General features: G+C 46.4%; 1 protein-coding gene across 6 annotated transcripts in view; it reads right to left on the reverse strand.

Moving 5' to 3' along the window:
- The window catches only part of PPFIBP2 (PPFIB scaffold protein 2), a 116,375-nt gene that overhangs the window by 52,154 nt on the left and 36,413 nt on the right, over positions 1-27,808 (reverse strand). For all 6 annotated transcript variants that reach the window (XM_022563242.3, XM_022563244.3, XM_022563243.2 and 3 more), the window contains 2 exons: positions 14,383-14,475; positions 10,715-10,828 (listed from right to left, as the gene is read on the reverse strand). In XM_022563242.3, coding sequence (XP_022418950.2) covers positions 10,715-10,828; positions 14,383-14,475 — 207 coding nt within the window. The remainder of the gene's footprint in view (positions 1-10,714; positions 10,829-14,382; positions 14,476-27,808) is intronic.

The following is a 27,808-nucleotide window of genomic DNA, read 5'->3' on the forward strand; positions in this document are numbered from 1 at the left end:
GAGCATCCAGAAGCCAAGGAATTCAGCAAAATGAGCTTAGTACTGGGCTGAGGAGCCCAGCTCTTCCTGGGCCAGCCAGACTTGAAGCTGGCTTACAGGGCAAAGGCAGCAGCAGTGCCATGCCAGAACTGCGGGCTGCTTGGTCATGAGCACTTAGCCAGCTAACTATGTCCAGTGTTGGGACTGGGGGTGGGTGGGCATAGATGCGCTGAGTGCCTCCTCTGTGCTAGACACTGTTGGGTACTTTACATACATCCTCTCAATAAACCCTCCCAGGGATTTGGCAGTCAACATTACTATCCCTATTTTACAGATGAAGAACCGGGCCCAGAGACTGGCCTGTCTTGGCCAAGGGCACACACCAATCAACAGCAGAGTTAGTTTTAAAACCAAAGTCTGTTTGGCTTCAAAACTCATTTCTGTTTAATGTATCACATTGTTTCCCAAACAGAGAAAGAAGTCCAAGAATTTCAAGGGAAATAAAAAAATACATGCTGGGGCTTCCCTGGTGGCGCAGTGGTTGAGAGTCCACCTGCCGATGCAGGGGACACGGGTTCGTGCCCCGGTTTGGGAAGATCCCACAGGCCGCGGAGCGGCTGGGCCCGTGAGCCATGGCCGCTGAGCCTGCGCGTCCGGAGCCTGTGCTCCGCAATGGGAGAGGCCACAACAGTGAGAGGCCCGCATACCGCAAAAAAAAAAAAAAAAAAAAACGTGTTGAAAAAAGCCAATCAACAAATGTTCACTGAGCCCAGGAAAGAGCTGCTCAAACTGTTAAGAATTTGTTGAACACATACTATCTACTAGGGCCCTGGTGCCAAGGCTATGCAGGCCATAAAAGGCCCAAAAATGTTCTTCCCTGGGTGAGGAAGATGGGATTTCTAGGCCTTGAGTATCTTAAGATATAATCCTTCCTAATGCCGCCTGCTCGTTATGAACATCCTTCTCCCTCTTCCCCACCTTCCCCTTTGCCTCCACCACCTCATTCTTTCTCTCCATCCTTTCAATTAGGTGTTTTGTTCCAGAAATGATTTGAGGTAGTTTGCAAAATAGACAACTCAAGTTAAAAAATAGGGCTTCCCTGGTGGCGCAGTGGTTGCGAGTCCGCCTGCCGATGCAGGGGACACGGGTTCGTGCCCCAAGTCCGGGAGGGTCTGGGCCCGTGAGCCATGGCCACTGAGCCTGAGCGTCCGGAGCCTGTGCTCCGCAACGGGAGAGGCCACAACAGTAAGAGGCCCGCGTACCGCAAATAAATAAATAAATCGTAAAAATTAAAGCGGGTAAGGAAAGAAGTTGAAGCCAGAGTGACTGTCGGCATAAAACTCATACCCTAAAGTTCTATTCACAGCTGGAGATGGAGTACAATGTGTATGTGAGCTTCCCAGCCAGCAGTGCAAAGGGAAAAAGGGACGATTCTAGAACTCAAGGTCCACGGGATAATAACAATTGCTTTGGACTGCTAAGAACTCAGAAAATCTTCTTCCATGAGACTTCCATCATTTGTTCAACTACCAGATGCCAAGGCCTAGGGATAGGAGAGTTAAAAGTACAGCCCCTGTTGAGCTCCTGAGTCTCTTAAAAAGGTATTTAATGCAGTTGTCTACTGACCAGCATTCAAGATACTGCCTCGGTGGGATGTAAAAATGCCTCAGAAGGCATCTCTCTTGGAAGCTAAGAATCTGCTCTGCTTTCATGATTTCCAGAATCCCTCTGGCTGTTTTAACTGCCAGGTTGTAACTGGTCATACCAATGTTCCAGTTAATGAGGATAATATTCTAATTGGTTGCATTAAAATTCCAATGGCCATTCCAATTGGTCATGCCAGGGTTCTGATTGGTCACACTAACATTCCAAGTGGACATTTCAATTAGACACACCAAAGTTTTAATGAGAAGCCTGGGGCTGCTTAATTTCACAGAGTCCACTGATAACAAAACTTCTCCTTACTGTCTCCTAGATTCTATTAGCATGTGCCTCCCCCTTTCATTATCATCACCCCTGGTCCTTGTCATCAATAAGTACTGTCCTACTCCCTGAACTCAAAATCAGCCTTTGACAGCCTTATCCCAGCCCAGCCCCACTTCCCCATCTCCAGGCCCGGCATGGCCTCCAGCCACTGTTATGTACTGTGACCTCTATCCTAGTTGTCTTAATAGGATTTAAATACCCTACATTCTAAACTGCTCTTTCTACTTCCAGCAGAAACCGAACCCTGACGTTTGCATGACATGACACGTCCCTCCCAGTCCTCTCAAGTAGAGGCCGTTCTGCTCCAGCAACCCAACTTACAGAACACCTTTCTCCCAGTTAAACACTGCTTCTTCCAGATCTCCTACCTCTGCCCTCCTCCTCCTTTAAGGCAGCACCACTCAGTTAAGTCACGTTTTCCCCAAATACCCAGACCCCAAGATAGTCTCCCATTTCCACTGATTATCCTTGTTAATCAATCTTTCACTCAGGGCTCACCCTGGTTTCACATTTCTTGACCTTGACACCGACAGGCTTTGCTTCCACCTCAGTTCAGCTTCTCAGTAGTATGGCCACAGCCTGACCCTCGTCTTGATCCGGAACCTGTGTCCTTCACTTCTAAAATCTTCACCTCTGACATTCTCTCCTCTGGCCACAATCCTTTCCAACTGGCCCATTTAGTCACTCAAATCATCTTCAATTTCTTCTTCTGTGGCTACTAGTTACTTAACAACTCCCTATTTTCCTAGTTTACCAACTTCCTTTAAGTAGTATTTGCCTCCTTACCCACCCTTAAGGCTTATCATTTCTGCATCAGAAAATTCTTCCTGACTCATCCTTGCCCCTAGATCTGAAGTGTACTTGCTTCACCAGCACCCACTCCATGCCAAACCTCAAAGACTTCTGTCTATGTTTCCACTCCCCACGGCCTGAGAATTGCTGGTAAGAGTCACTTAATGATGCCAATTGGTTTCCACACAAATTTACGCTATCTAATTACAGCTGATCTTCCAACACTGCCTGGCAAAACTTGTATTCATCTCTGGCTGGTTCCTTTCAGAGATTGTTCCAGATCTTTTCCGTTCTCCTCGAGCCCTAAGCCCCACCATATCCCCTTCTTCTCCTTAAATAACCTATTTACTGAAAAGATCATCTTATCAGTCACTGAACTTACATCCTTCCTATTTCAAAGTTTCCCAGAATCGTCTCTCATTCCTCTCTCTTGAATCCGTGTCTTACAGAAGGCAAGCCCGCACCTCCTTTCCGAGGTTAGTCTGACATAACTGCACACAGCCGACTTCTCTGTCTGTTCTTCTAGCTTTAAAAACTGTTTCTAGCCCAATAAGTTTCCAGGTTGCACATTAAAAGCACATGTTAAAGGACACAAAGATTCCAGAGTTTGCTGCTGAGTTACTCCACCTGACCCACCTTCCTGTTGCCGACCAGTCCTCCATGCCATCCTCATGCAGCTTGAATGAAGATTCAGGTAACTCCCTGGTTAACCAGTAGCTTTTGGCTTTGTTCTCCGAGTCCTGGTCCTGTTTCTCCCTCTAGCCGGTAGTGCGGAACGGAACGCCGCCTGCTCACAGGGACCTGGGCCCTCCCTCCCCTCTGTACTGCCTTTGAGGAAGTTCTCACCAAGTCTACACTACTCTGGGGTAGGCCCATTAATCAACTGCTCTGACAGGCATTTAATCTCTCCCTCACCATCAGCTTCCATCCCTCAGGCTATAAACATGATCAAATTTCTGACATTGGAAAGAACCTTCCCTCTTGACCTTCCTTCCCCTCCAGGGACCACCATCAGCTCCCTACTGCTCAGGCTAGGCAAACGCACTCTGAGTGTGGTGTGAGCGTGAACGCCAGCTTTTTCTCCTCCCTCCCCTCTCCCCCTCACAGCCAAGCTCTGAAAAGCATAATCCACTGGGAAAACGTCTGCATGTCTGCAACCCAGCTTCTGCCTTCCCCAGAACACAGAAACAGCCCTGCCTCTGGGACCAGCGTCCCCACTTTCCGAGGCAACTTTCACCTCTCAGCTCTCAACCCACTGACTCACCCTGCATCCCCTCATTAGTGTGAGCCCACCCTCCCTTTCCATTTTGCTGACCTTTCTTTCTTTCTTTATTTTGGCTGCACAGGGTCTTAGTTGCAGCGTGCGGGATCTTTAGTTGCAGCATGCGGGATCTAGCTCCCCGACCAGGGATCGAACCCGGCCCCCCTGCATTGGGAGCACGGAGTCTTAACCACTGGACCACCTGGGAAGTCCCATTTTCCTGACCTTTTTTCTCCTTTGTCTTCGCTGCTGGCATCTTTTATCCTGTCTACCCCTTAAGAGTAACATTCTTGGATCCTTAGCTCCCATCCCCAAGACTGCAGTGATCTGGTCCAGCCTGTTTGTCCAGAGCACGAAGGCAACGCTTGGCACCTACTGAGACCTGCAGGGTGGGATCCTGCTGGGATCTCTTGGAATCACAGAGCTACTGTAATGGGGTGGGGGGGTGGGGAATGGGGAGGCAGGGGGCTGGAGATAAGGGGCAGAGGTTTCACAAGCAGCAATAGTGTCTGCTCTCCTCATTGGTTCAAGGCTGCCTGTGTAAATGAGAGAGGGCAAGGGATGAGCGGGGTGGTATGGGAGGACGGTGGTTTGTGTTTCTTACTAGGCAGGACCATGAAACTGGGTAATGAAGAAAACCAATGAATAAAATGATCACTCACCCCCTCACGTCACCACTACCAGTAACCTCTTCCAGAAGGACAAATACATCTCCTTTCTGGGAGATGAAAAAAAGCCTCCATCTCAGAGCAAACCATCATTTCCTTTTCCCAAAGCTCAGTGTCTGACTGGAGCTGATAAAGAGAATTTGCCTTTCAACTTTGCTCTCCTTAAAGGGCCACATCTTGAAGTGATTACTTCCAACTTTAAGTGGGGAACCTGACCCAGGGAGTTTCTGACCAATGACGGGGGACTGGAGCCAGACTGGCAACCTGAAACCAGAATGAAAGAACAGGCCATGGAACGACTATGAAAGGAAAAGTATGTCCCTCTGCCCTTTGAAGTAAGAGGCCTAGGCCTTGCCGGGAAGCCTCTTTCAGGGAGAGGGGCTCGTAGTCAACCTGGGTTTGAGTCCAGTCTCAGTCCCCACTAACTAAATCGTCTCTCTGAGCCTCAGTCCCCTTATCTGTTAAAAAAAAAAAAAAAAGGGTAAAGCACCTACCTCACACTATGGTCTGGAGATCCAACATCAAATGAGATAACTTGAGGAAAGCAGTTATCTCTGCCTCACAAATCTCCCAGGGGGAGTTTTAGGGAATAAGTGGCAAATCCCCTTTTTCTTCGCTCAAGTGTCCTGTCTCCTCGGACAGATTTGTGCTCCCACAGGGTCAGGTGCATATAGCTCTGTTTAATATCCTTCCTGAGGTAGAAACACCTCCCTAAAGGTGCTCTCGGGGAATTTATGAGCTGGGTGCTGAAGACGCTTTGCTGAGTTCACACGCCTGGGCACACTGTTCCCTCACTCGACTCAAGGGCAGGAACTGGGCCTGTGTCCTGGGTCCCGTAACCCCCTGGCCATTGTGTGATAGTCCAGTTCTATACATTCTTTTTTCTTCTTCTTTTTTTTTTACGGTACGCGGGCCTCTCACCACCATGGCCTCTCCCGTTGCGGAGCACAGGCTCCGGACACGCAGGCTCAGCGGCCATGGCTCACGGGCCCAGCCGCTCTGCGGCATGTGGGATCTTCCCGGACCGGGGCACGAACCCGTGTCCCCTGCATCGGCAGGCGGACTCTCAACCACTGCGCCACCAGGGAAGCCCAATAGTCCAGCTTTAACAAAACCGGAAAAACTATACTACAGCTCTAGGAGGTGGGCAGTGCAGAGTCCACACTGTCACCTCTGTTCTCTATAAATAAGAACACAGGTTCACTGACTTCCCCAGATCAACCACAAGTGGTGGATCTGCAGAAAGTCACGTCCATGGACTCCAAATCCCCTAAATTTGTCACTCTCCACACCTCACCTGAAAGGCAGCCAACACAATGAGGTTGCCTGACACCTGGGGCTCCGGGTCAGGTTGGAGGACTGAGATAGAGCCTGGTGTCCTTCCATGTTTCCCCAAAGCTGGGCTGTGTCCTCACAAGGAGCTTTGCATCCTTTCTTCCTCCCCCCTTGGGTTCCCTACCCTGTCTTCTTTCTGGCACTAAACATGGCTGCTGCTCTTGGCACTGATCACACCTGTCAAGGGCCAGCCTCTGGAAAGTGTTCCATTTGGCTGCCAGCTCTGTATAAGGCCTCTTCTCCACTGAAGAGCACTGGCTTCCCTCCCTGAAATCATCACCCGCTGGAGAAGGGTCAGTGATCAGAGGCAGAGGAGCTTGTTGTGCAGGAACCGACAGAACCCCAGAGAACCCATGGAGGCCACCTTAGAAAAAGTCACCAGGGACTTCAAATACATCACAGAGCATAAGGAACTCTCTCTCTGTGATAGATTTTTTTGCCAACATGGTCTAGGCCAATCACAATGGGGAGGGCGCTGGTCCACACGTGTGTTCCTGGGGTGTTATTCTGGGCTCTGGGCTCGGATAGTTCAGTGTGCAGCCCTCAAAGATGCAGCTGGGCAACGCCTTGACCTGCTTAAAATGGAGGTGAAGGGCTTCCCTGGTGGCGCAGTGGTCGAGTCTGCCTGCCGATGCAGGGGACATGGGTTCGTGCCCCAGTCCGGGAAGATCCCACGTGCCGTGGAGCGGCTGGGCCCGTGAGCCACGGCCACTGAGCCTGCACGTCCGGAGCCTGTGCTCCGCCACGGGAGAGGCCACAACAGTGAGAGGCCCACATACCGCAAAAAAAAAAAGGAGGTGAAAATGGACTCAGGCTGTGGGCCTTTGAAGACCCACTTGTACACTTCCTGGTAGATGTCTCTTCCTAATGGGGAAGGCTCCCTGGGGAATCTAGACACGCTCAGTGAGTCAGAGACCATATCAGAGTAGGTGTTTCCGCAGGCAGCTCCAAGAGACGCTTGTAGCTACCCCGTTCCCACCCTGTGTCCTGCAACAGGCTGCAGACAAGAAATATTTTGCCCTCAAATGTGTCTATAATCTATGCGTGGCTCATGTGGCCCTGCCTCTGTGCTGATTCTGTTTGGTCCTGGTTTGCCTGTCTAACCCCATGGATCTTCATGCTCTCCCTTTCTAGAGACCAGATGGGTTATTAATGTGTAGAAGAAAACAGATGAGAGCTAAAAGATCAGCACTCAGCAGGGGACCGGGCCAAGCCAGGCTGAGGGGTCCATGGCTCGTGAGTCGGGTGGGGAACATTGCTCAGGAGAAAGGCTGTCGGGAGAGACAGCGCAGTGGGGTTTGGAACCCATGGACGCACAGGGTTTGGACGATACTGGCTGGGTCTGGGTTTCCTTAAGTCCCCCCAGAGGTCTTCTAGCCAGCCAAGGGGGCGAAGTCTGGAATAGAGGTTGCAGACTGGATCTGTGGGCCAGGCTTGGCCTAAAGGTACAATAAATGTTGTGTGGTTCACACAATACTTCTTTTTCATTTCAATTAGTTGCCAATGTTTTTAAAATAGAAAGACTGATCTTTAAATTTTTACATCTGGATTTCCAGCTTCTTGTGAAAAGCAGTAATGGGCCTCCATGGGTGGTCAGCTAGAATTGCTGGCTCCTTTAGAAAGGATGTTTTCAGTGTGTAAGGGCTAGCAGGAGCTGCCTCCCCACGGGAAGCAGTGTCAATAGGCAGTCAGAAGGCCCCACGCTGTGACAGTGAAAGCATCTCCTTCAGAGCTCCTCAGGCCTTTAACAGGAGGCCAGGCTTGGCTCAGGGCTGGCAGAAAGAGGCAATTGTGGGCTTCCCTGGTGGCACAGTGGTTGGGAGTCCTCCTGCCAGGGCAGGGGACACGGGTTTGAGCCCTGGTCCGTGAAGATCCCACATGCCGCGGAGCAGCTAAGCCCGTGCACAACTACTGAGCCTGCGCTCTAGAGCCCACGAGCCACAACTACTAGAGCCCATGCTCTGCAGCAAGAGAACCCTCCGCAATGAGAAGCCCGCTCCCTGCAACAAGAGTAGTCCCCACTCGCCGCAACTAGAGAAAGCCCGCGCATAGCAACAAAGACCCGACGGAGCCAAAAATAAAGTAAATTAATTTAAAAAAAAAAGAAAGAAAGAAAGAGGCAATTGTTTGCCTCCATTCTCTGCCTTAAGGACGTGAGTCATGCTTGCTCCTACCATGAGCCCTGGGGCCCAGGATATCACAGTCTAACCAGGCAAGTCTCTGCCTATCCCCAGCTCAGAGGACACTTACGTATGTACTCCACGCTATATATAGATGGCATCACATCAGCACTGTGATGCAAGAATTAAGCGTCTTTTCAAACAGTATCAAGCAGATTTCCGGAAAGCATTAGCATGAGCAGAACATTCAATGTGGCATTTAGAGCTGGCAACCCAATGATCTCCAGTTCAGGCACCACCAAGCCCAGAGAACACATGAGTGGGAGCGGAGCCTCGAATGCCTATGACATGAACTCAGAATTCTCCAGGAAAGTACTGCACACTCCTTTCATTTTACCCTTGAAAGGCTGAGAGAATACAGTCAAAGTTATGGGCATAAAAATAACTTGGTTAAGTTCAGGAAGATCTTTCAACCCCAGAGGTAGCAAATAAGAGCTACTGCACTCCAGAATATAGCAAGCCAACACGTTCACCTCTACGGTACATGCAAACCACGTGACTGCTACCTCGGCCACGGCACACAAGAAAGAAGATTTAGAATAAACAGGATATAAGGGGCAGTTGAGCTTAAGACTTTTTTAAAAGTCTAAAATCCAGTCTATGGGATAATGCTTAGAAGGATAAGACAACCTCAGAGAGCTCAGGCACCACGATGGGGTCATTTTCTGACCTCCGATCGTGTGGTTACTCACCAGGCACTGCCTTCCTGAAACATCAGCCTTCTGCCGTTTTTCTGACATGTTCCCTTCCACATGCAAATTTTCTTGGTCTCTGTCTAGGTTTTTTTTTTTTTTTTTTTTTTTTACAGCCCCTCCCATCATCTTCCTCCCTGGTCCCCACCCCAGAACCGCATCTTTTGCTGTCTTGAAAATATAATCTAGTGGGTTGTCCCATGCACTCTTGTGAAAATGCTTTTGTGCCATTTGAGATTTTTCCATCAGGCTATTTTCTTTCCTGGGTCTTCAAAAGAAAGATTCAACTTTTAAGAGTAAATAAAAAGAAAGATTCCCTCCTGTTGCTACTCGGATTTCCAGGGAATACGATAAGCAAGAGAAATGGCATACCATTTAAACAGAAAATCAAATGGGGCCAAGAATGTGGTAACTTATTAATCAGTAATGAAAGGATAAACTAATAACAGCTTCCAAGCTGTCAGAAGTAGTTTCTACAAAGACGTTTGCATAAAAATACTGATTTTAAAAGTTCTTCAAATGCACTCAAAGCTAAGAAACACCTAGAAACTAAGATATTTACCCCTAAGACCAAAGGTCATATTCAAAGCCTCTGTTCATTACTATGCTGTAGAGAAACAATTTGAATTTTATGCTGACCAAAGCAGTTAAAAAAAAAAAAAGTTAGAGCTTGGGGGATGGGGGAGGGAGATTATAAGCAGTCTTCTAATTGAACCCACTCATTTTAAGAAATGGACTTTCATTCCTTAAATAATTAGTGAGCACCTTTTATGTGCCAAGTACTATACCAGGACCTACAAAGCATACACACATAAACTTCAGTCATGGTTTATTTTTCAAAATAACTGAAGTGCAAAAATGATGCAAGTTAAGGAAATTAGATATATTACTAGAGTTCATAAAATAAAATTTCTAATTAGCATCTCAACAGATTCTGAAAAGACTTTTGATAAAAATTCAACACCGCTTCCTAAAAATTGCAGCTCGTTATTTACAATGGGGTCAGACTGTTCAAGAAGAGTCAGTTCAATTATAATACTTTTGCTAAAAAAAAAAGTAAAAAAGGTCTAAGTGATAGTAAAGACAACGATACAGCAAAATTTAAAAGTGGAAAAAACTCGCTCTATGACGTTAAGCATAGAAAAGCTGAGGACTAAATCATATCTCTGGTGCAAATAGTGTTTTGTATATTATATGTACATATAACAAAAAGTCCCAAAGAGAAACAAGAAGACATTTAAGAGATGTTTCTGAATGGTAGAAGAGCAGCTAATTTTTTTCATTTTAATATGTATTAAATTATATTAAAATATTATTTATGTAATATGTGATCGATTTTATCAAAGAAAGCCACACAGAGTGAGAGGGGAAAGAGTGAGGGAAGGAAAGAGGCACAAAATAAGTTAATCGACTTTCGAAAACCCCAGATACCACTTACAGGGCAAAGGCGGCAACGGTGCCATGCCCGAACCGTGGGTTACTTGGTTATGAGGAGTTAGCCAGTTAAGTGTGTCCAGTGTGGATGGTGTGATAAGATGAGGAGGACATGGCCAGCAGAGAGCTCTGCACTGAACCAGGCCAGGAGAAAGTGCCCTGGGAATCTGTCAAACCAGCCCAACAAGTTATTCCTCCCGGGCCAGCCCTTCCCTGCCCTCCCCCTCCGGTTTCACCTGCTGTGTAAACACCACAGGCTAAGCAGCCAACCCTCCCCTCCAGGCAGGACGGAATGGAAGCAACGAGCTCTGTAACGTGGACCCAGAAAGGGGCTTGCCCACGTGAGCGGCTGCAGGACCCAAGGCCCTGGGTCCCACCCACCCTTACCTGTTGAAGCATCTCTTCAGCGGCATTGAGTTTCACCTGGTGTCCTTCCAGACACACTTCCAGGTCCCGAATCTTCTCTCCTTGGGCTTCCACTTGGTCTGTGAGGACACTCACCTGTCCCAGGAAATAAAGCAAGGGTGGAGGCTGGGACCGGCTCCCCGCTGGAGGGGAGCCGTGAAGCCACACCACTGATTCTTGATGGGAGAAGAATGGCTGCTGTTTTTGGTGGGTGGTAAGTGGGGGAAGTGTCCTGGGTGAAGGAAACCCCGTTGTTTTCTCACCTGGCCGGGAAGTCCCAGCCATCACCTGGACCAGGCTGGTCACATTTCCTGCTCTTGACAGACTGAGGAGAAAAACAACCAGCAGCCACGAGAGCAGCCTCTGGGCTGGCCTCTGGCTCCTTGTGCCTCTCACAGAGCTCCCTTGGGCAGCCCGACCTCAAGGAATACCTCAGCTGGCTCGCCAGGGCTTCTGCCACCTCATGTGGAAGTGCAATCCAAACTGCTGTGCAAAGTAGCCAATGACCTTACCCCTCTCATCAGGGTGTGAGGACAGCTCACCTATCAGGCGAGGGTTCTGAAGCAATTAAGGAATGTGGGACGTAAAGGGCATGTATTAGCACTGACAAAACTTGGCTGCAGAAAGGTTTTTGTGCTTCACAGGCCAAAACATGACTAAGTCATAAATATACACAAGCCACGCTGCATATACAGTGGCAGGAAAACAGTCGTCTTTCTGAAGAACATGGAGACTATCTCTCGGAATTGTTTAGCAAATAAAAATCCATTTACGATAAATCATTTAAATTATACCCTAAATACAGACTGAGAAGATTTTCAAAGCCTCCTCTATCAGCAAACATCCCTTTTCCTTATTATTAAATAATCCTTTTCTGTATTACTATTAAATAATTATTATTAAAAGGTGCCTCAGAGCAGGAAGAGGAAGAAAGCATGAGTGACCTCCCCCAAAATAAAGAAATCAAGGACTGGTAAATTGAGATCCTTTATAGCCTTTTGGTTTTCAACCAATGGTTGACTCATCACCATTTACATATAGATGATCATAAATTATTTCTCAGTCTGTAAAGGAATGATGGCTGGAGCACGAGAGTTAATGTGAATTCACTTATGCATGCTTAAATAAAGTTATGAATTATAAAGCTCCCTTTTACAGAGGCACTAATCTTAATGAGGTACCAAGAGGAATAACGTGGTCTCCGGCATTCTATAACTCATAGCCCAGCTGCTCTTAAGACTCGAGATACACCGGGTTATGGGGTCCTTATGAACGTGAATAGTCTAGGTTATGAATGTAGAGGTGTAGAAAATTGGGAGAAAATGTACAAAGGCTCTAAATGTGACCTTTATTCAAGAAAAAATATTTTCTGAGCCCCTACCACATGCTAGGCATAATTTTAAAATCCGAGGGGATACAGAAGTGGGGGAAAAAGAAAAAGATGAAAATCCTTGCATTAAGAAGTCGCATTCTAATGAAGAAATACAAGATTTTGGTTTTATTTGTTGTTTAATCCTGAAAATAGTATTTTGCCCTGTGTGATTTCCCTTGTTCTTCCACAAGTAAACCCAGGAGAACATTCTGGGCCAAGGGCTCCAATGAATTCGGTCTGGCTGAGCTGTCTTGTGAATTAATCAAGCAAGTGGCTCCCCCATGCTGAGGATCTGTCTAACCTGCTCCGTGGAGCCTCTAGAGACAGCAGTGAGCACGTGAGAGCAACTCTGAGAGTCCGTCCACAAGCTCCTGAAGGGACAGAAACCACTAGGATCCACTTCTGACTTTCCTGATAAGCAGCTCCCCAGTTGTGCTAGAATTATTTCATTAAGGATTATTCAAGAATTCGGAATTTTTAAAATATCAGGGAGATTATCACACAGGAATTCTTTATTAAATTGTAACCCTCTAAATAGAAATGTCTCATTTCAGCCATGAAGGTTCCGGGTTCATTAGTCTGTAGCTTGATACTGTTTGTGGCAAAATTCTAAACTGGACGCTCTTCCATCAGTTGTGTCATTGGAATGGAGGTTCCAATTACACATCCCGCAAAATGTCTGCACTCTAACGTGCTATATAACCTGGCCCCTGCTACCTCTCAGTAGGCAGTTACCAGGCTTCTCAGGGTCACCAGCTCCAACCACACAGCCCCTTCCTGTGCTTCCCACACGCCAAGCACATGCCTACCTCAAGGTGCTCGCTGGACCAACCACCTCCTCTGCCTGGCACGTGCTTCTCCCAGTCTCTATGGGACTCCCTCCCCAGGTCCTTAAGTCTCCTCCTATTGGGGAGGTCTTCCCTGAACACACAGTCCTATCCTGCTTTACTTTTTTCCATAGCATTTATCATCACTGGAAACATTTTGTGAATTGGTTTATTGTACATGTACGTGCACGCGCACACACGCACACACACACACACACACACGAATAGAAGCTTGAGAACAGGGATTTAGTCTATTTTCTTCACTGCTACAACCCCAGCACCTAAAACCAGTATCCACTGAGTTGTGGGCATGCAAATAGTTTTTAATGAACAAATCAATGAAGTGAAGAAAAAAAACAAACCTAGGATGCAAAATTGTGTAATTGTATATTGGGTCTGAGCTTAATTTTTTGAAATAGGGGCAGGACAGGAAAAAAAAAAAAAAGGACTGGAAGAAAGGGCCAACATGTTAAATTCTTTTTGACTTTCCAAAGTTTCTAAAATAATCAGACATTATACCCACATTCATAAAATGAAGTGAAATGAATAAAAGAAATAAGGTAAAACAGAAGGAAAAAAGCCAAACATACTGTAGCCTCTTAACTCTAGTGCTAACTCTAGTGCTCTAAGCTAAGGCCCATAGTCTAAGGAGGGTCCCAGAACCCTCCCTGCCCCCTCGCTTCCATCCCACTTACCAGTCTTAATCATCACCCTTCAAGCTTTTTAAGGAACTGGGATTAGGATATTAGTCTTATTATTCTCTAAATTGTCAATCACAGTGTCTGAGGCATACCAGACCTTGAGGCTTGATTCATGTGTTTGAGAACTAACACAGCAAAGAGCTCCTACCTCAGCAAAAAGCATCCCACGAGAAAGATCAACTTTTCAGAATGCAATGCAAGTTTTCAGACCTGAAACTACGTCTTTGACTCTTTGTCTCTGAAAAGTTTTGGAGTTCCTTTCTTCAAAGTAAGAGAGTCATCAAAGGCTTATTAACCCATGTTAACAGCTCCAGGGGGTTTGGCCTCAAAGTGATCAGTCTAGATCCAGCTCCGGATGAACTGGGCCTGATCCTGTTAGCATCCACCCTGGGGCTTTTGAAGAGGTTTTGCTTTATTAGTGACATGAGGACACATCTCCTTTGCAAGACTTCTGGAAGACAGGGCCCCATTAATCAGCCTGGCCACAGAGCTTCCAGTGTATAGATGCAGACACTCTTGTAGTCCATGATAAATAAATGAATCTATTCACAGCCCCCAAAAGCCAAGGCCAGAGTTAAACTGTGCCCCCAGTTACTTTCTCCTTTGTTTCAGGAAAAGTCTTTTGAAAAACATACCCTTTGGGAGCAGGAGACATCCAACAGAGAAAACCCTTTGGACTTCCCTCCTACTTAAGGCAGCTACAGAGTTGGAGGTAACAGAATAAGCTGGTTCCCACCAAAAAGGACCCACCTGTAATATGAGGGACTCCTTATCTCCTTCTAGACGTGCTAAGCGTTCCTGGTACGTTTCATTACTAGCAGCACTGTGGTGATTTACCTGGGACTAAAGGGAAGAGGAAAAAAACACACACTTAAAAGCCTGGAAAGACATCTTACCAACTTCCAAATGAAGTATGCAATTGGTGAGGTCAGTTTCGCTCATTATCTATGCAAAACCACCCACCTAAACAGGAAACCACAGGATTTCAAAACTACTACAAGGAGGACCAGATCAGATGCCACTGATAGGCATGCCATGAAAGGTGGCAAAAACCACCCTCTGGGTGACCTCACCTTTGGCTAGAAAGGCCTCGGTGGAACTCCAGACCCGGTGGTGCTTGACGTGACTGGGCGTGTTGGGTCTGGTTTAGCTGGAGGCACAGCCGGCCAGAAGCACCAATAGCAATAAGGGTCTACTCTTTGAGACCAGGGAGCTGGTACCATTCACCGAGGAACTATATGGGAACAACTCCTGCACATATCTTGTCTCCTGACTCTCACGCCAAAGTTCTCCAGAGCCGAGGCACACCTCACGGCGTGGAGGCTCATCCTGAACATCGCAGGGAGCCTGGAGGATGAGGGATGCCAAACGGAAGGCCCTTCATCTACTCGCCCATCCCTTTCAGAAGTGGCCGATCGCACCCCTCAATAAGGGCTCTGGCAACCAGGGTGGCACATGGAGTTGCTGCAGTGTTAGAGCTGAGAGGAATAAGCTAAGAAGAAACGTCTTGAGAAGAACCCAAATGACAGCCAGAGGGATCTCAAGGGCCAAGCAGAGGGAAAACACAGGAAATACCAAGTAGTCGGAAACCATGGAAAACAGAGGAAAGGGAGATTTCAGATGGCAGTCGAGAGGCAAAGCTTATAAAATGCCCTGAGCTAGAGACAGGAGCTGCAGTCACTTCCTGGGTGTGTCTGCCCTGGTTGTAGGCAGGGAGGAGGGAGGTAGCTGCTAATGGAACTGAACTGGCCCAGTGCTACGACTACACCCTTCTTCCACGAGGAATTTAAGGGCCCAAACCAGAGGCGCACAGTAGGCCATCCAGGGGCTCAGCGGTCTGAAAAAGCAGATCTTATTGCTAAACGGGGAAATGACACTCCTTGACACCTGGGCTGGTCCAGCGGAGTCAATGCTCCAATGTTCGTAAGGCGGGTATCCTATATCCCAAAGGAAAGTCACGATTGTAAAAGGAGAATGTCAGAGAGGAGACCAGGCACAGAGAAGGGCCCAGAAGTGGTCCCCTTCTCCTGAGCCCATTTCGCCACATTCCAGCCTTCAGAATGGGCTTTCCAACCACACCCCACCTGCCCCATTAGGAAAAGATACCTCCTGCCTTCCCTCGTCCCATCCCTTCCCCAGTGCACTGCCTAGGTGAGGGCAGGTGGCAGAGCCAGGCCTGGTTCCAAAATGAAACAGGGACCAAGAAATCTGCATTCAAGCCGTGGAGTGTCACCTGTGAGGGAAGCACTGGCTGTCTGTCGAAGGTGCAGCGGGAGGGTGAGCCCAGGGGCCACTTCCCAGGGCAGCTGTGCCAGGCACAGGCCAGACGGACAGGGCACCCCTGCCATTCCCCTGCCTTTTCGTCTAGCCCCTCTCCAGTCTGCATCTTGTTCAGTGTTATGGAAGCTCTTTCATACCATAAACAAAGGGCCTTAGCAATCACTAATGGCTTCTTTGTGTTGATAGCAGTTTATTATTGTTCCATTAATTAATATTCCAGTCATCACACGGTCAAACACTGACTAGTATCCAAAGATATAATTAGAACCTACATTTCTCAGAGCCTAACAAGAAAAGAAAGGAAATAGCTCTTAAGCAGGTCAATTGCTTCTCTGTCCAAGAACTCACATGATGGTGACTTTCAGAGGAGAGAGACTGAGAACAGAAAGGACCCAGGCACCCAAGTGAAGCTGTGTGGATCCAGCGCCGAAGTCAGCACATGCACAGGGCCACCCACCACTGGCAGCTGGCACTTCTCCAGCAGGAGACGAAGGGAAGGCTCCTTCCACAAGACTCCGGCCAGCTACCGCACCACCTGAGCCTCAGCCAAATGGAGTGCAGTGTGTTCATACGATAAAAGACCTACCCACACAATCACCCAGAGAGGCAGCTAGCTGACCAAAAAAAAAGAGGAAGGAAGGAAGTTGATATCATAAGTTCAGTTAATACACAAAATGCGTGCCATAGAGTCTATAACACATGCTAGAAGTAGATTAAAAAAAAAACAACTGAATCTACTCTAGCAGCCAATGGAAAAAGGGAAGCACAACTGAGTTAAAAGATGCACAGATCAGTATGACAAAGTCAAGCTAACTGCCTAGGAGAAGCACAGCTCTTCCTAAGGAAGGGAGAACCACCCCTTGTTTCCACAGAGAGACTTTGTGTAGTGGGATAAACAACATTCGTGATGATATCCTCACAGTAAACGGAGCCCAGCAGAACTCACTGCTTTCCTGTGATGTTCTCAAAATAGGTCAAAGGTTAGTGGATAACGTGGGCCAAAAACCAAAGCAATTCTATGGAGACCAATACAATGTGGTCCAAGTACCGTGCTCTAGACACAAAGTGGGCACTTAGGCAGCGCTCACCATGTGCCAAGCACTGTCGAGAGCACTTTACATATATTAATTCATTTAATCCTTCCCACAACTCTGCTAGATAGGTACTATTTTTATTCTAATTTTACACTTAAAGGAACTGAGACACAAAGTATACAAACAAGGCACAAATGGATTATTTGCCCAAGTTACCATGTACGAAACCAGTAAGCTCTCTGTTACAGCTTGAGGAACAGATGAGTATAAATTTTGTTTTATACATTGTGATTGTATGAAAGTTCACTTAAAATAAGGTGTAAAAATGCTGTCTGAACCTAAATATCCATTAATAGAGGAGTGGATAAACTGTGGTTCACCCATATTACAGACAATCTGTAGCATTTTAACATGAGGCAGATTTTTATGAACCATCATAGAAATACAAGACATACTGGATAGTGAAAGCAGCAAGATCCAAAGAACCATGTGGTGTGACACTAGAAAACAGTACCATCCAGCTCCGCAAGTACTGATATATATATATGAAGGTAAATAGATCCAGTGTCTGGAAGGCTACAGAACAACCCTTAACAGTGCTCTCTTTTGGGGAAGTTTCTGGGCTACGAAAAGTTGGGAGTGGGAGGTTTGGTCAAGAGGGGCTTTAACTATAATATTTGAGCTTCTCATAAAAATATATTTGGGCTTCCCTGGTGGCACAGTTGTTGAGAGTCCACCTGCCGATGCAGGGGACACGGGTTCGTGCCCCGGTCCTGGAAGATCCCACATGCCACGGAGCGGCTGCGCCCGTGAGCCATGGCCACTGAGCCTGCGCGTCCGGAGCCTGTGCTCCGCAATGGGAGAGGCCACAGCAGTGAGAGGTCCGCGTACCGCAAAAAAAAAAAAAAAAAAAAAAAAAGTTTATTTACTTGAGTAATTAAAATATATTTAAAAATCTAGAAGCACCGTTTGAGTAGCTAGAACAGTTCTTGGTGCTTTTTTCCTCCCCTAACAGACTTGAGGGGGCACATCCTTCCCCAGCAGTCACACTGGCCCATGTGGCTGTGCTGCATGTGGCAGAAAAGTGCCTCCTTTGACCCAAATCACCATTGTAGACGAGCAGGGCATCTTCCTCTCATACAGTTGACCAAAATCACTGCTGTTCCCTAGCAAGCTTTTGAAAGGTATTAAACAAGAGTGAGATGGAAACAATGTCCCAGAAAGAAGTCTGCCACATCGTTATCCCTTGCTTTTGGTGAAGTTCAGAGTCCTGTGTTGTCACATTCTACAGAAGACGGACAGCTCTCAAGAAAACTGCACTCAAGCCTTAGCTGGTCACAGACCAGGATAAAACACACCTCTGCTTGAAGAACCTGGAAAGCAACTGAGAACAGGGCCAAGAAGAACATCTTGTTGAATGCCAACATTTATTAGCCAAAGGTGAGGGTTTGAGTTTTGAGTGAATAAATGCATACTCCTTATTCCAGTAACTGGGCAACAGGTTCAGTCACTTTTGGGCATCATTCTTGGATTATAAAATGGCTGTATCATCAGGGCATAAAAGGCCAGAAGGTTATGAAAATTATTGATAAACATGTTTAAAAAGACAGAGTCGGGACACAGCTCTGTTTTGCCCGACTTTCAGAAGAGCTTGCTTTCTCAGAGGCTACATCTGCTTCCTTAATTCTAACAGTGGAATTGTAGTAGAAGTCTTGGATCAATACTGAGATCATCAACTGGGTCCCTGACTGATTCCAGGTTTGGGAGTCTCTGAAAAGTCTTGTCCATATTCTCTATTAGGTAACTTGGTGATAGAGCAGTTGCCCAGCTCTCTATGCATAAAGTCAGATGGAGAGAACCATGCCAGCATTCCACCGAGGAGAAGAAAGTCACACCGAATTCCGAAGGATGCTACATGCTAAGTTTCGATTCCTCCCCGCTCTGGGATGGCAAGTGATCTAAAGGAGAGTTCTATACTGTTCTACCCTGTTAAGGATGCTCAACCCATTGATAAATAAAAATTAAAAAGAGGTCATTTTTACTCAACTAATGATGTTAAGCCCCTAGGCTAGACCTGTACAACGGACTTCTGATGTACTAAGGTGTGATATACATATAGTTGATCAAATTTTTCTCTTCTGTTTTGATGGTTATTTCTACAAATGTGACAGGGAAAAATGAATCTTCTCATCTAAACTTTCCATCGTCAAAGCTATCCCTGAAACTATAATTCACCTTAGTTACCTGATATAATATTGTGTGGGACCAAGAGATATTGTGAAGGCCAGAGATCTGCGTACCCTATGGAGGTGAAATGGCAACTACAGATTGACATTTCCACGTCCTCTTGCGGCGCTTACTGAAGAGCGCCACAGTGAAACATACTCCCTCTCTCTCATATCACAGAACTGAAGCAGCACGGGGAGTTCTTCTTGTGTGTATGTTGTCAATAACTCAGAAAGTTTAGCCAAGACTATTGAAGTTAAACCACCTTTGCTTCTATCAAAATTTTACCCTCAAGAGGCTGGACAAAGTCTTGAATAAAGGAATCCATCTTCTAAAACCCAGATCTCTTGGAGGCAAATATAAAACACAGCTCAGAAACGTCACATCAAGGTCTTCCCCAGATGCTCAACATAACTATTAGAGAAATGCAAATCAAAACTACAATGAGGTACCACCTCACACTGGTCAGAATGACCATCTGCAAAAGTCCACAAATAATAAATGCTAGAGAGGCTGTGGAGAAAAAGGAACCCACCTACACTGTTGGTGGGAATATAAGTTGCTGCACCCACTATGGAAAACAGTATGGAGGTTCCTTAACAAACTAAAAATAGGGACTTCCCTGGTGGCGCAGTGGTTAAGAATCTGCCTGCCAATGCAGGGGACATGGGTTCAAGCCCTGGTCTGGGAAGATCCCACATGCTGTGGAGCAACTAAGCCTGTGTGCCACAACTACTGAGCCTGCGCTCTAGAGCCTGCGAGGCACAACTACTGAAGCCCACATGCTGCAACTACTGAAGCCCGTGTGCCTAGAGCCCATACTCTGCAACAAAGAGAAGCCACTGCAATGAGAAGCCTGTGCACCACTACGAAGAGTAGCCCCTGCTCGCAGCAACTAGAGAAAGCCCACACGTAGCAACGAAGACCCAACGCAGCCAAAAATAAATAAAATTAAAATACCTTTCTTTAAAAAAAGAAAAAACAACTAAAAATAGAGTTACCACATGAGCCAGCAATCCCACTCCTGGGCATATATCCAGAGAAAACTCTGATTCAAAAATATACATGCACACCAATATTCATAGAAGCACTATTTACAATAGCCAAGACACGGAAACAACCTAAATGTCCATAGATAAAGAAGATGTGGTATATATATACAATGGTATATTACTCGGCCATTAAAAAAAAGAATGAAATAATGCCATTTGCAGCAACATGGATAGACCTAGAGATTATCATACTAAGTAAGTCAGACAGAGAAAGACAAGTATCATATGATGTCACTTACATGTGGATCTAAAATATGATACAAACGAACTTATTCACAAAACAGAAACAGGCTCACAGACATAGAAAACAAACTTATGGTTGCCGAAGGGGAAAGGGGGTATGGGGGAGGGATAAATTAGAAGTTGGGGGACTTCCCTGGTGGTGCAGTGGTTAAGAATCCGCCTGCCAATGCAGGGGACACGGGTTTGAGCCCTGGTCCGGGAAGATCCCACATGTTGAGGAGCAACTAAGCCCGTGCGCCACAACTACTGAGCCTGTGCTCTAGAGCCCGTGAGCCACAACTACTGAGCCCACGTGCCACAACTAATGAAGCCCACGTGCCTAGAGCCTGTGCTCTGCAACAAGAGAAGCCACCGCAATGAGAAGCTCGCGCACGGCAACAAAGAGTAGCCCCCACTCGCCGCAACTAGAGAAAGCCCGCGCGCAGCAACAAAGACCCAACGCAGCCAAAAATAATAAATTAAAAAAAAAAAGAAGTTGGGTATTAACATATACACAGTACTATATAAAATAAACAACAAGGTCCTACTGTATAGCACAGGGAACTATGTTCAACATCTTGTAATAACCTATAATGGAAAAGAATCTGAAAAAGAATATCTGTGTCTATATCTATATAACTGAATCACTTCGCTATACAACAGAAACTAACACAACATTATAAATCAACTATACTTCAATTAAAAGAAAAAAAAAAGGTCTTCCCCAGGCCTTGAGAGTGACGTTGCTGAGAGTCCCCTGGAACAGAGACAACACAGCACCTTGACTCTTACAGACTGTGGCCCTCTTTCTAGAAGACCCAAAACACTGTTGATGCTGAGACTGTGCAGGCCTAATATACAGCTCCAGCTATCAACAGCCTACAGTGGGGCTATCTTCTAAGCCATCTCTAAATGGAAGAGAGAGGCTTCAGGATGATGTGGCAGCCGTGCAGGCTGATCCATGGTTGGGGGTCATGGAGTTGACCATGATAGTTAATCAGACTCAGTGATTAGGAGAGAAGTGGGAGGATGGAGAAAGGACCGTGTGGGTCCAGGAAGCACAGGACTGACCACCAAGATTCCAGTATGGACAGAGTCTCTATATAAAGGGCATTTGGGGCTACACAAAGACACTAGACTAATCTCAGTCCTGCCTCCACCTCTTCCACGGGTCAGTGAATAAGGAGTTTACTCTTGGTTAAGTTCCTCATGCACCAAGAGCTGAATGCTAGCAGACTCAATAAATAAAATAGGTTTTCCATATCTTGGGGGACATTGCCTTTTTATCAGGGATGTGATTATCAGAGGATATTTAAGGTTCCCCCCCCCCCGACACACACAGGCAAAACCCTTATCATTAGTTGCAAAAAAACAAAAACAAAAAACCAGACTAGTCAATTTCCCTCTTGCTCTCTTGCTAAGAGAAAGGAACAGGCTGGGGTCATTACCTTTGCTATAACTATGTGGCATGAGTGAGGGCTGCCATCTCCTTAGAGATATTCTCACCCCTTCCAACCTCCTGATGCAAAGCTTAGATGGTTGGAATCTTTCCTCTGCATTTTTAAACTTGGAAACAGAAAATGGTAGTAGTTGTGCTACAAGGTTCAAAGGTTGTCAGTGGACATGTCTTCTTCCAGGTGGAGGAAGTTGGTTTGCAGCATGAGTAAGCTATGAAGCCAACACACAAATGAAAGCCAAGAAAGAGAGACTGGTGGCATTCTCACCCCTGGTTCATGCTGTCCAAAGGCAATGATACATCCCTGCCCTTCCTGTTGGTCCCCTCTTGGCCTACACTGGTTCAAACCGAGTTTCTGTTACTTGCAACCAAAAGTCCTGGCTAATGCATTTGTCTCAAATGGTGATCGGTCAATTGACTGAAATTCACTCCTCTAGAAACAGACTTACAAGAAAGCATTCCTGCTATTTGGATATAGTACTGAGTTACAAAGGGATTCTACCTACCATTGCTTGATTTGCTTGCACTGGTAAACTTAAAGACAGAATTGTCAGTTGTGAGCTAACTATAGTTAAAACCAAGATTATCATCAAGGGCTAATAGGGATCTACTCTTGTGGCAGAGGGTGTGTCTGTGTGGGATGCATGAGGATAAAAAAGGAACCCATTCTCCTTTGTGTGTGAAATGGATGACTTTCTATCCACCACCTGTTGGCCTCCATTCTTATTTCCCAAGCAGAACAAGAAGGTTAATTCAGGGAATGATACAAGATGCAACAGGCCCATGGCATCAACTGGGTGTGTGTTGGAGGGGAGAAATGAAATAAACAAAAATAGGTTAAAACACAAGAAATAAACAGGAAGCCAAAGTAGGGCTAAAAGATATAAGGGTGGATGGGAAATGAATAAATGAAGGGCTATAAGAACATAAAAACACCTAACAACTGTTTAAGAAGCTATGTTGAAAGAATTAACACGTCCTGTATAGCTGTACAAATGCCAGGTCTGAGAGCTGCAGCTTCCCTGTTCCCACCCTTTGCTCAGCTGGATTTCAAAGCAGGGGATCCCTGGGGACTTCGTTGGGGGCTTCCATATTCATGTAAAGAATTCCTGCAGCCTTCTCCTCTACAAGGTAGGACCTCCTGTGCAGAATGATAGCTGGGAACGATTAAGAGGTGAGGCTGCACTAACCATGCACAAGCTCAAGTAGGTCACCTCATCTCAAGCTTCCCATCCTTTAAATAGAGGAGATCATACCTCACAGAGTGACACAGATGATCAGTTAGGTCATTAAAAACAAAGACGTGTGGGAATAAAAGTGCAGAAAGCTCTTTAGAGCAGGATGCTCTAATATTTCCTCCATGTAATATAAACAGTTTTTGAATGATCGTGGAAACACGGAACTCATTGAAGTGGCTTTGTTTAAACTAAAAGACTGAAATGCAGTTAAGACACAGCTCTTCCCTTGCACTGACAGCTTTAATGAACTCATTCTTTTTGTGCAAAAGAACAAAAGAAGGCAACATTTCTGATTAGGATACCTATGAAGTATCTAAAGATCTGAACAAACAACCCAAAGTTACAATAACCAAAATACTTTCGGGCTGGAAAGAAAAAAAGTGCCTAAGGGACAACACAGAACCCATTGTTAGCTAAGAGCCCTGGAATCGTGCCTGCGGTGCACAGCCTCGAACCTGTTCCCTTTCCATCGTCTCTGAAAAGATGGCCATGCTTGGAGTTGCATGTACAGGAACACAGTTTATACTGAGCACAGTGAAAATTTCAATAGCTAATAATGACTAGTCATAAACGCTTGCATTTTTCTTTCTGCTCCAATCTGAAAGTCAGGTCAAATTTAGGTTAAACATGAGCTTTCCAGCTGAGCTGTGCCCCCACCAACCAGCCCCCGCCCCCAGCAGCCTCCTCAGAGCCATCACCCTCTGAGTCTAGTGGCTGGTCAGCTTCCACGATGCTTGCTCGCTCTTGGTCCTTCCACTGTAGCTTGGCAAAGGGATGGCCATATTAGGTCTCTGCAGAGTTCTGGAGGGGGTGCTTGGTGGCACGGATGGGGGCCGTGCAGAATCCCCAGGAGTCTGACTCCTTCACAACCTGGCTGGCCTCTGCTGGCCTCTGTGTGCCCTCCAAGTGTGCTCTGGCACACTCTCGGGGATGCTGGGTGAAGGCAATGTCCCACGGGACCTCCTGTCAGCACGGCACTTCACTGAACACGGGGAAAGTGCTGGTTCCAGAACAAACAAGTGGTGTGGAGGAGAGGTCGCGTGGGGGTGTCACTTGGTATGCGAGCACGGAGTGTGGGAAAAGCCTAAGGAAGTCAGCTCCCCTGTGAGACAGCTCCTAGTCAGGGGGATCATATCAAATCCAGAAAACCCACCTCAAGAGAGCCATGGCTGCCAAGCACAGGGGAGATGTGAAAGTCACTAAGGCTATACTTCAAGCTCAGGACCACCACTCACATAACAAGCTTTTGAGAAACTTGGAAAATGTAGACCTTAAAAAATAAGGACCAAAAAAATAAAAAAGAAGTAGATCATAGAAGCTACAATTTCTATTACATGTCTCAGGTTACCCATCGCCAAAGGAATCAAGCAGAATGAATGCAAGCAGGTGCTTGTAAAAAGGAAAACTTCTCCTAGATGTTTTGGTTAAGGAATTTAAGGCCTTTCTGGAAGTTATTATAAAACCACTTTTTCCCAACAATAGCCAAGCCCATCCACTACCTCTGGCACAGAGGTAAAGAAGTTTCTTCAAAATGCAGCGTGAGTAGAGTACAGTCAGGTCCTTAGCTACCAGGAGCCCAACGAGAGAGAGATCCTATCCTGACCTTGACCTCCTTATGCCCTCCACCTCTCTTAGTTGCAATTATATATAAGGGGAGGCTAAGTGTCGCTGGTGGGGTTGTCACTATCAAATGATCCACCATCAGGGACGAGCAAAGTTCATGAATAGCAAATTAAATAGCTTGGTCAACCAATGTTCACATAATTATGCTTCATTCAGTTATCTATTCAGTGACTAAATATTCCTGAACACCTACTAGGTGCCACTCCCTGTGCTAGGCAGTCCCTGCCTTGAAAGAGCTCTGTAGTCTTACACTGAGACGTGATAAGTACTGTAATAGAGTTAGTTTTGTTTTGTTTTATTTATATCTTTATTCGAGTATAATTGCTTTACAATGGTGTGTTAGTTTCTGCTGTATAACAAAGTGAACCAGTTATACATATACATATATCCCCATATCTCTTCCCTCTTGCGTCTCCCTCCCTCCCACCCTCCCTATCCCACCCCTCCAGGAGGTCACCGAGCTGATCTCCCTGTGCTATGAGGCTGCTTCCCACTAGCCATCTATTTTACGTTTGGTAGTGTATATATGTCCATGCCTCTCTCTCGCTTTGTTACAGCTCACCCCTCCCCCTCCCCATATCCTCAAGTCCGTTCTCCAGTAGGTCTGTGTCTCCACTCCTGTCTTACCCCTAGGTTCTTCATGACATTTTTTTCTTAGATTCCATATATATGTGTTAGCATACGTTATTTGTCTCGCTCTTCCTGACTTACGGCACTGTGTGACAGACTCTAGCTCCACCCACCTCACTACGAATAGCTCAGTTTCGTTTCTTTTTATGGCTGAGTAATAGAGTTAGGTGTGTGTAAGCCAGCAGCAGTGGCATAGGGGAGGGGCGAATCGATTATGCCTTCAAGGGAGAGAAGAGGCTTTACAGTGGAGTCCCCACTTGAAAGACTGAGTCTTGAAAGCTATGACGGAATTCCCCCAGAAGAATAGAGAACAGTATCTTTGGAAAGAGTCTTCCTGATACAGATAGGCTATCCATGAAGCCACGATCGCCACCCTTCAGATATTCTGGTTTCCCAGAACTAACACAGAAAACAAAGAATCTCTTGACAGTCTATCTATAAGCTTTCCAGCCAAGGGGCTGGTGTGATGCACATGAAGGCTCCTAACTGATCATCCTGGGAAGCAGGACTTGGAGGTGAGAGAAATGCACTGGATTCACCAAGATCTTGTTCCAAGATTATAGCCTGGCATAAGCTTAGTCCTTGCTAAATTCTCTTGATCAGGTGGCTGGATGCGTAAGGAACCTACAGCACTTGACTGTAGGAGAAGTAGTATTTACAAGTGTGCTAGTATCTTGTGAAGGGAGCATATTAAAGCCAGGAGCAGAGGAAAAACAGGAGGCTCTTTGAGTGGTGCTCTTTCCTCATCTTGCCAATTCCAAGAGACACACTGACTCATGATTCTTAAAAATACCTGTCAGAGACAGAGGGGCAGCATCAGGTGCCAGAGTTGGGGATGGAGGAGCAACTGTGACTGTTTCAGCTCACCTGGAGGCATTAGAAGTAAACGGCCTGATGTATCTTGGCTCCTGAGATAGAAGGTCCAGGCATTTCATCAATCAAATAGCATAAGAGAAAGATCCACAGGTGGAAAATGTGGGATTAGGTAAGGGCCAAAGAGAGGAGCTGGTCCTTTGGTCACAGGAATTTCATTAAACCTACAAGATGCCCAAATGGGAATGAATTCCAGGGAAAATGGATGGGAAACGTTGCTTGGGAACTAGAGGCAATAAGAACATTATAGAAGGACTTCGAAAGCTTTCTTAGGGACAAAGCCAACGTGAAGTGGGTTTGGGAGTGACCAGGAAGGAGTAGAGATGTTTTTAGCCTGCTCTTGATTTCAAGATTCCTGATGGTGAAAGGAGGGTAAGTTCTATAAGGCAGCATGGAGAGACAAAGTACATGGTCAGAGACAGTTTCGTTTTTCTCTAAGAATCAAGGAGAAGCGTTTTCTGCCAAGGACATGGGACAAGGAGGCAGGGCAGAGTAAAGAGAAGAAACAATCGGAGAACAACAGGACGTGGAATAGCACTGGATCAGGAGAATAGGATACTGGGATAGCCTTGGTGGAGAGAAGGGACTCCTGACCCATGAAACCAAAGGAAGTTGAAAAATGATGGCTGTGGGGACTTCCCTGGGGGCGCAATGGATAAGAATCCTCCTGCCAATGCAGGGGACATGGGTTCGAGCCCTGGTCTGGGAAGATCCCACATACCGCGGAGCAACTAAGCCCGTGCGCCACAACTACTGAGCCTGCACTCTAGAGCCCATGAGCCACAACTACTGAGCCCACGTGCCACAACTACTGAAACCCACACGCCTAGAGCCTGTGCTCCACAACAAAAGAAGGCACCGCAATGAGAAACCCATGCACCGCAGCAAAGAGTAGCCCCCGCTCGCAGCAACTAGAGAAAGCCCATGTGCAGCAACGAAGACTCAAAGCAGCCAAAAATAAATTTATATAAAAAAAATACGCTTTTCATATTCCTTTTAAAAAAAGAAAAATGATGGCTGTGAATACTGTTACCTTTTGTGGTGGTGGGGAGGGAAGATGAGAAGTTCATCTATGTGTGGCTAATTTTTTTCAATGAAGTAGGTGGTGACATCAGTTGAGAGGGGAGTATAAGGTTGGGGACAAATGGAAAAGTGTGAAAGAGCTGATACAGGGATGGGGGAGGGAAGAATGCAGGGATGAGTCAAGGGACACCCCCCCCACACAAGTGCCGATGCCAGTTCATGGAACTACCAATGGCTGTGCTGCTCTGGAGCACCCACCCAAGCTGTTCAGCAAATGACCCTGGTATGATGCCCCTTTGCCAAACCCTGCTGGGAAAGAGGTGTGAGGGCCTCTCCAAATAGCTGGCAGACAGGAGTCACAGATGGCAAAATTCTAGCTCCTAAACTATGCTGGAGAATATGATGGGTGGACATTTTGGGTGCATTGGCTAAAGATGGGATGTACCCTTAGGAAAATGAGGACAGCTAGAACCCTTGAGTAACCATACCCACTGTCATCCTCCTCCTGGTCTTGAAAAA

The sequence above is a fragment of the Delphinapterus leucas genome, chromosome 7 (genome assembly GCF_059928025.1).
Source record: "Delphinapterus leucas isolate spDelLeu-1000000601 "Yukka" chromosome 7, BTC_Dleu_Yukka2, whole genome shotgun sequence".
Classification (NCBI taxonomy): Eukaryota; Metazoa; Chordata; class Mammalia; order Artiodactyla; family Monodontidae; genus Delphinapterus; species Delphinapterus leucas.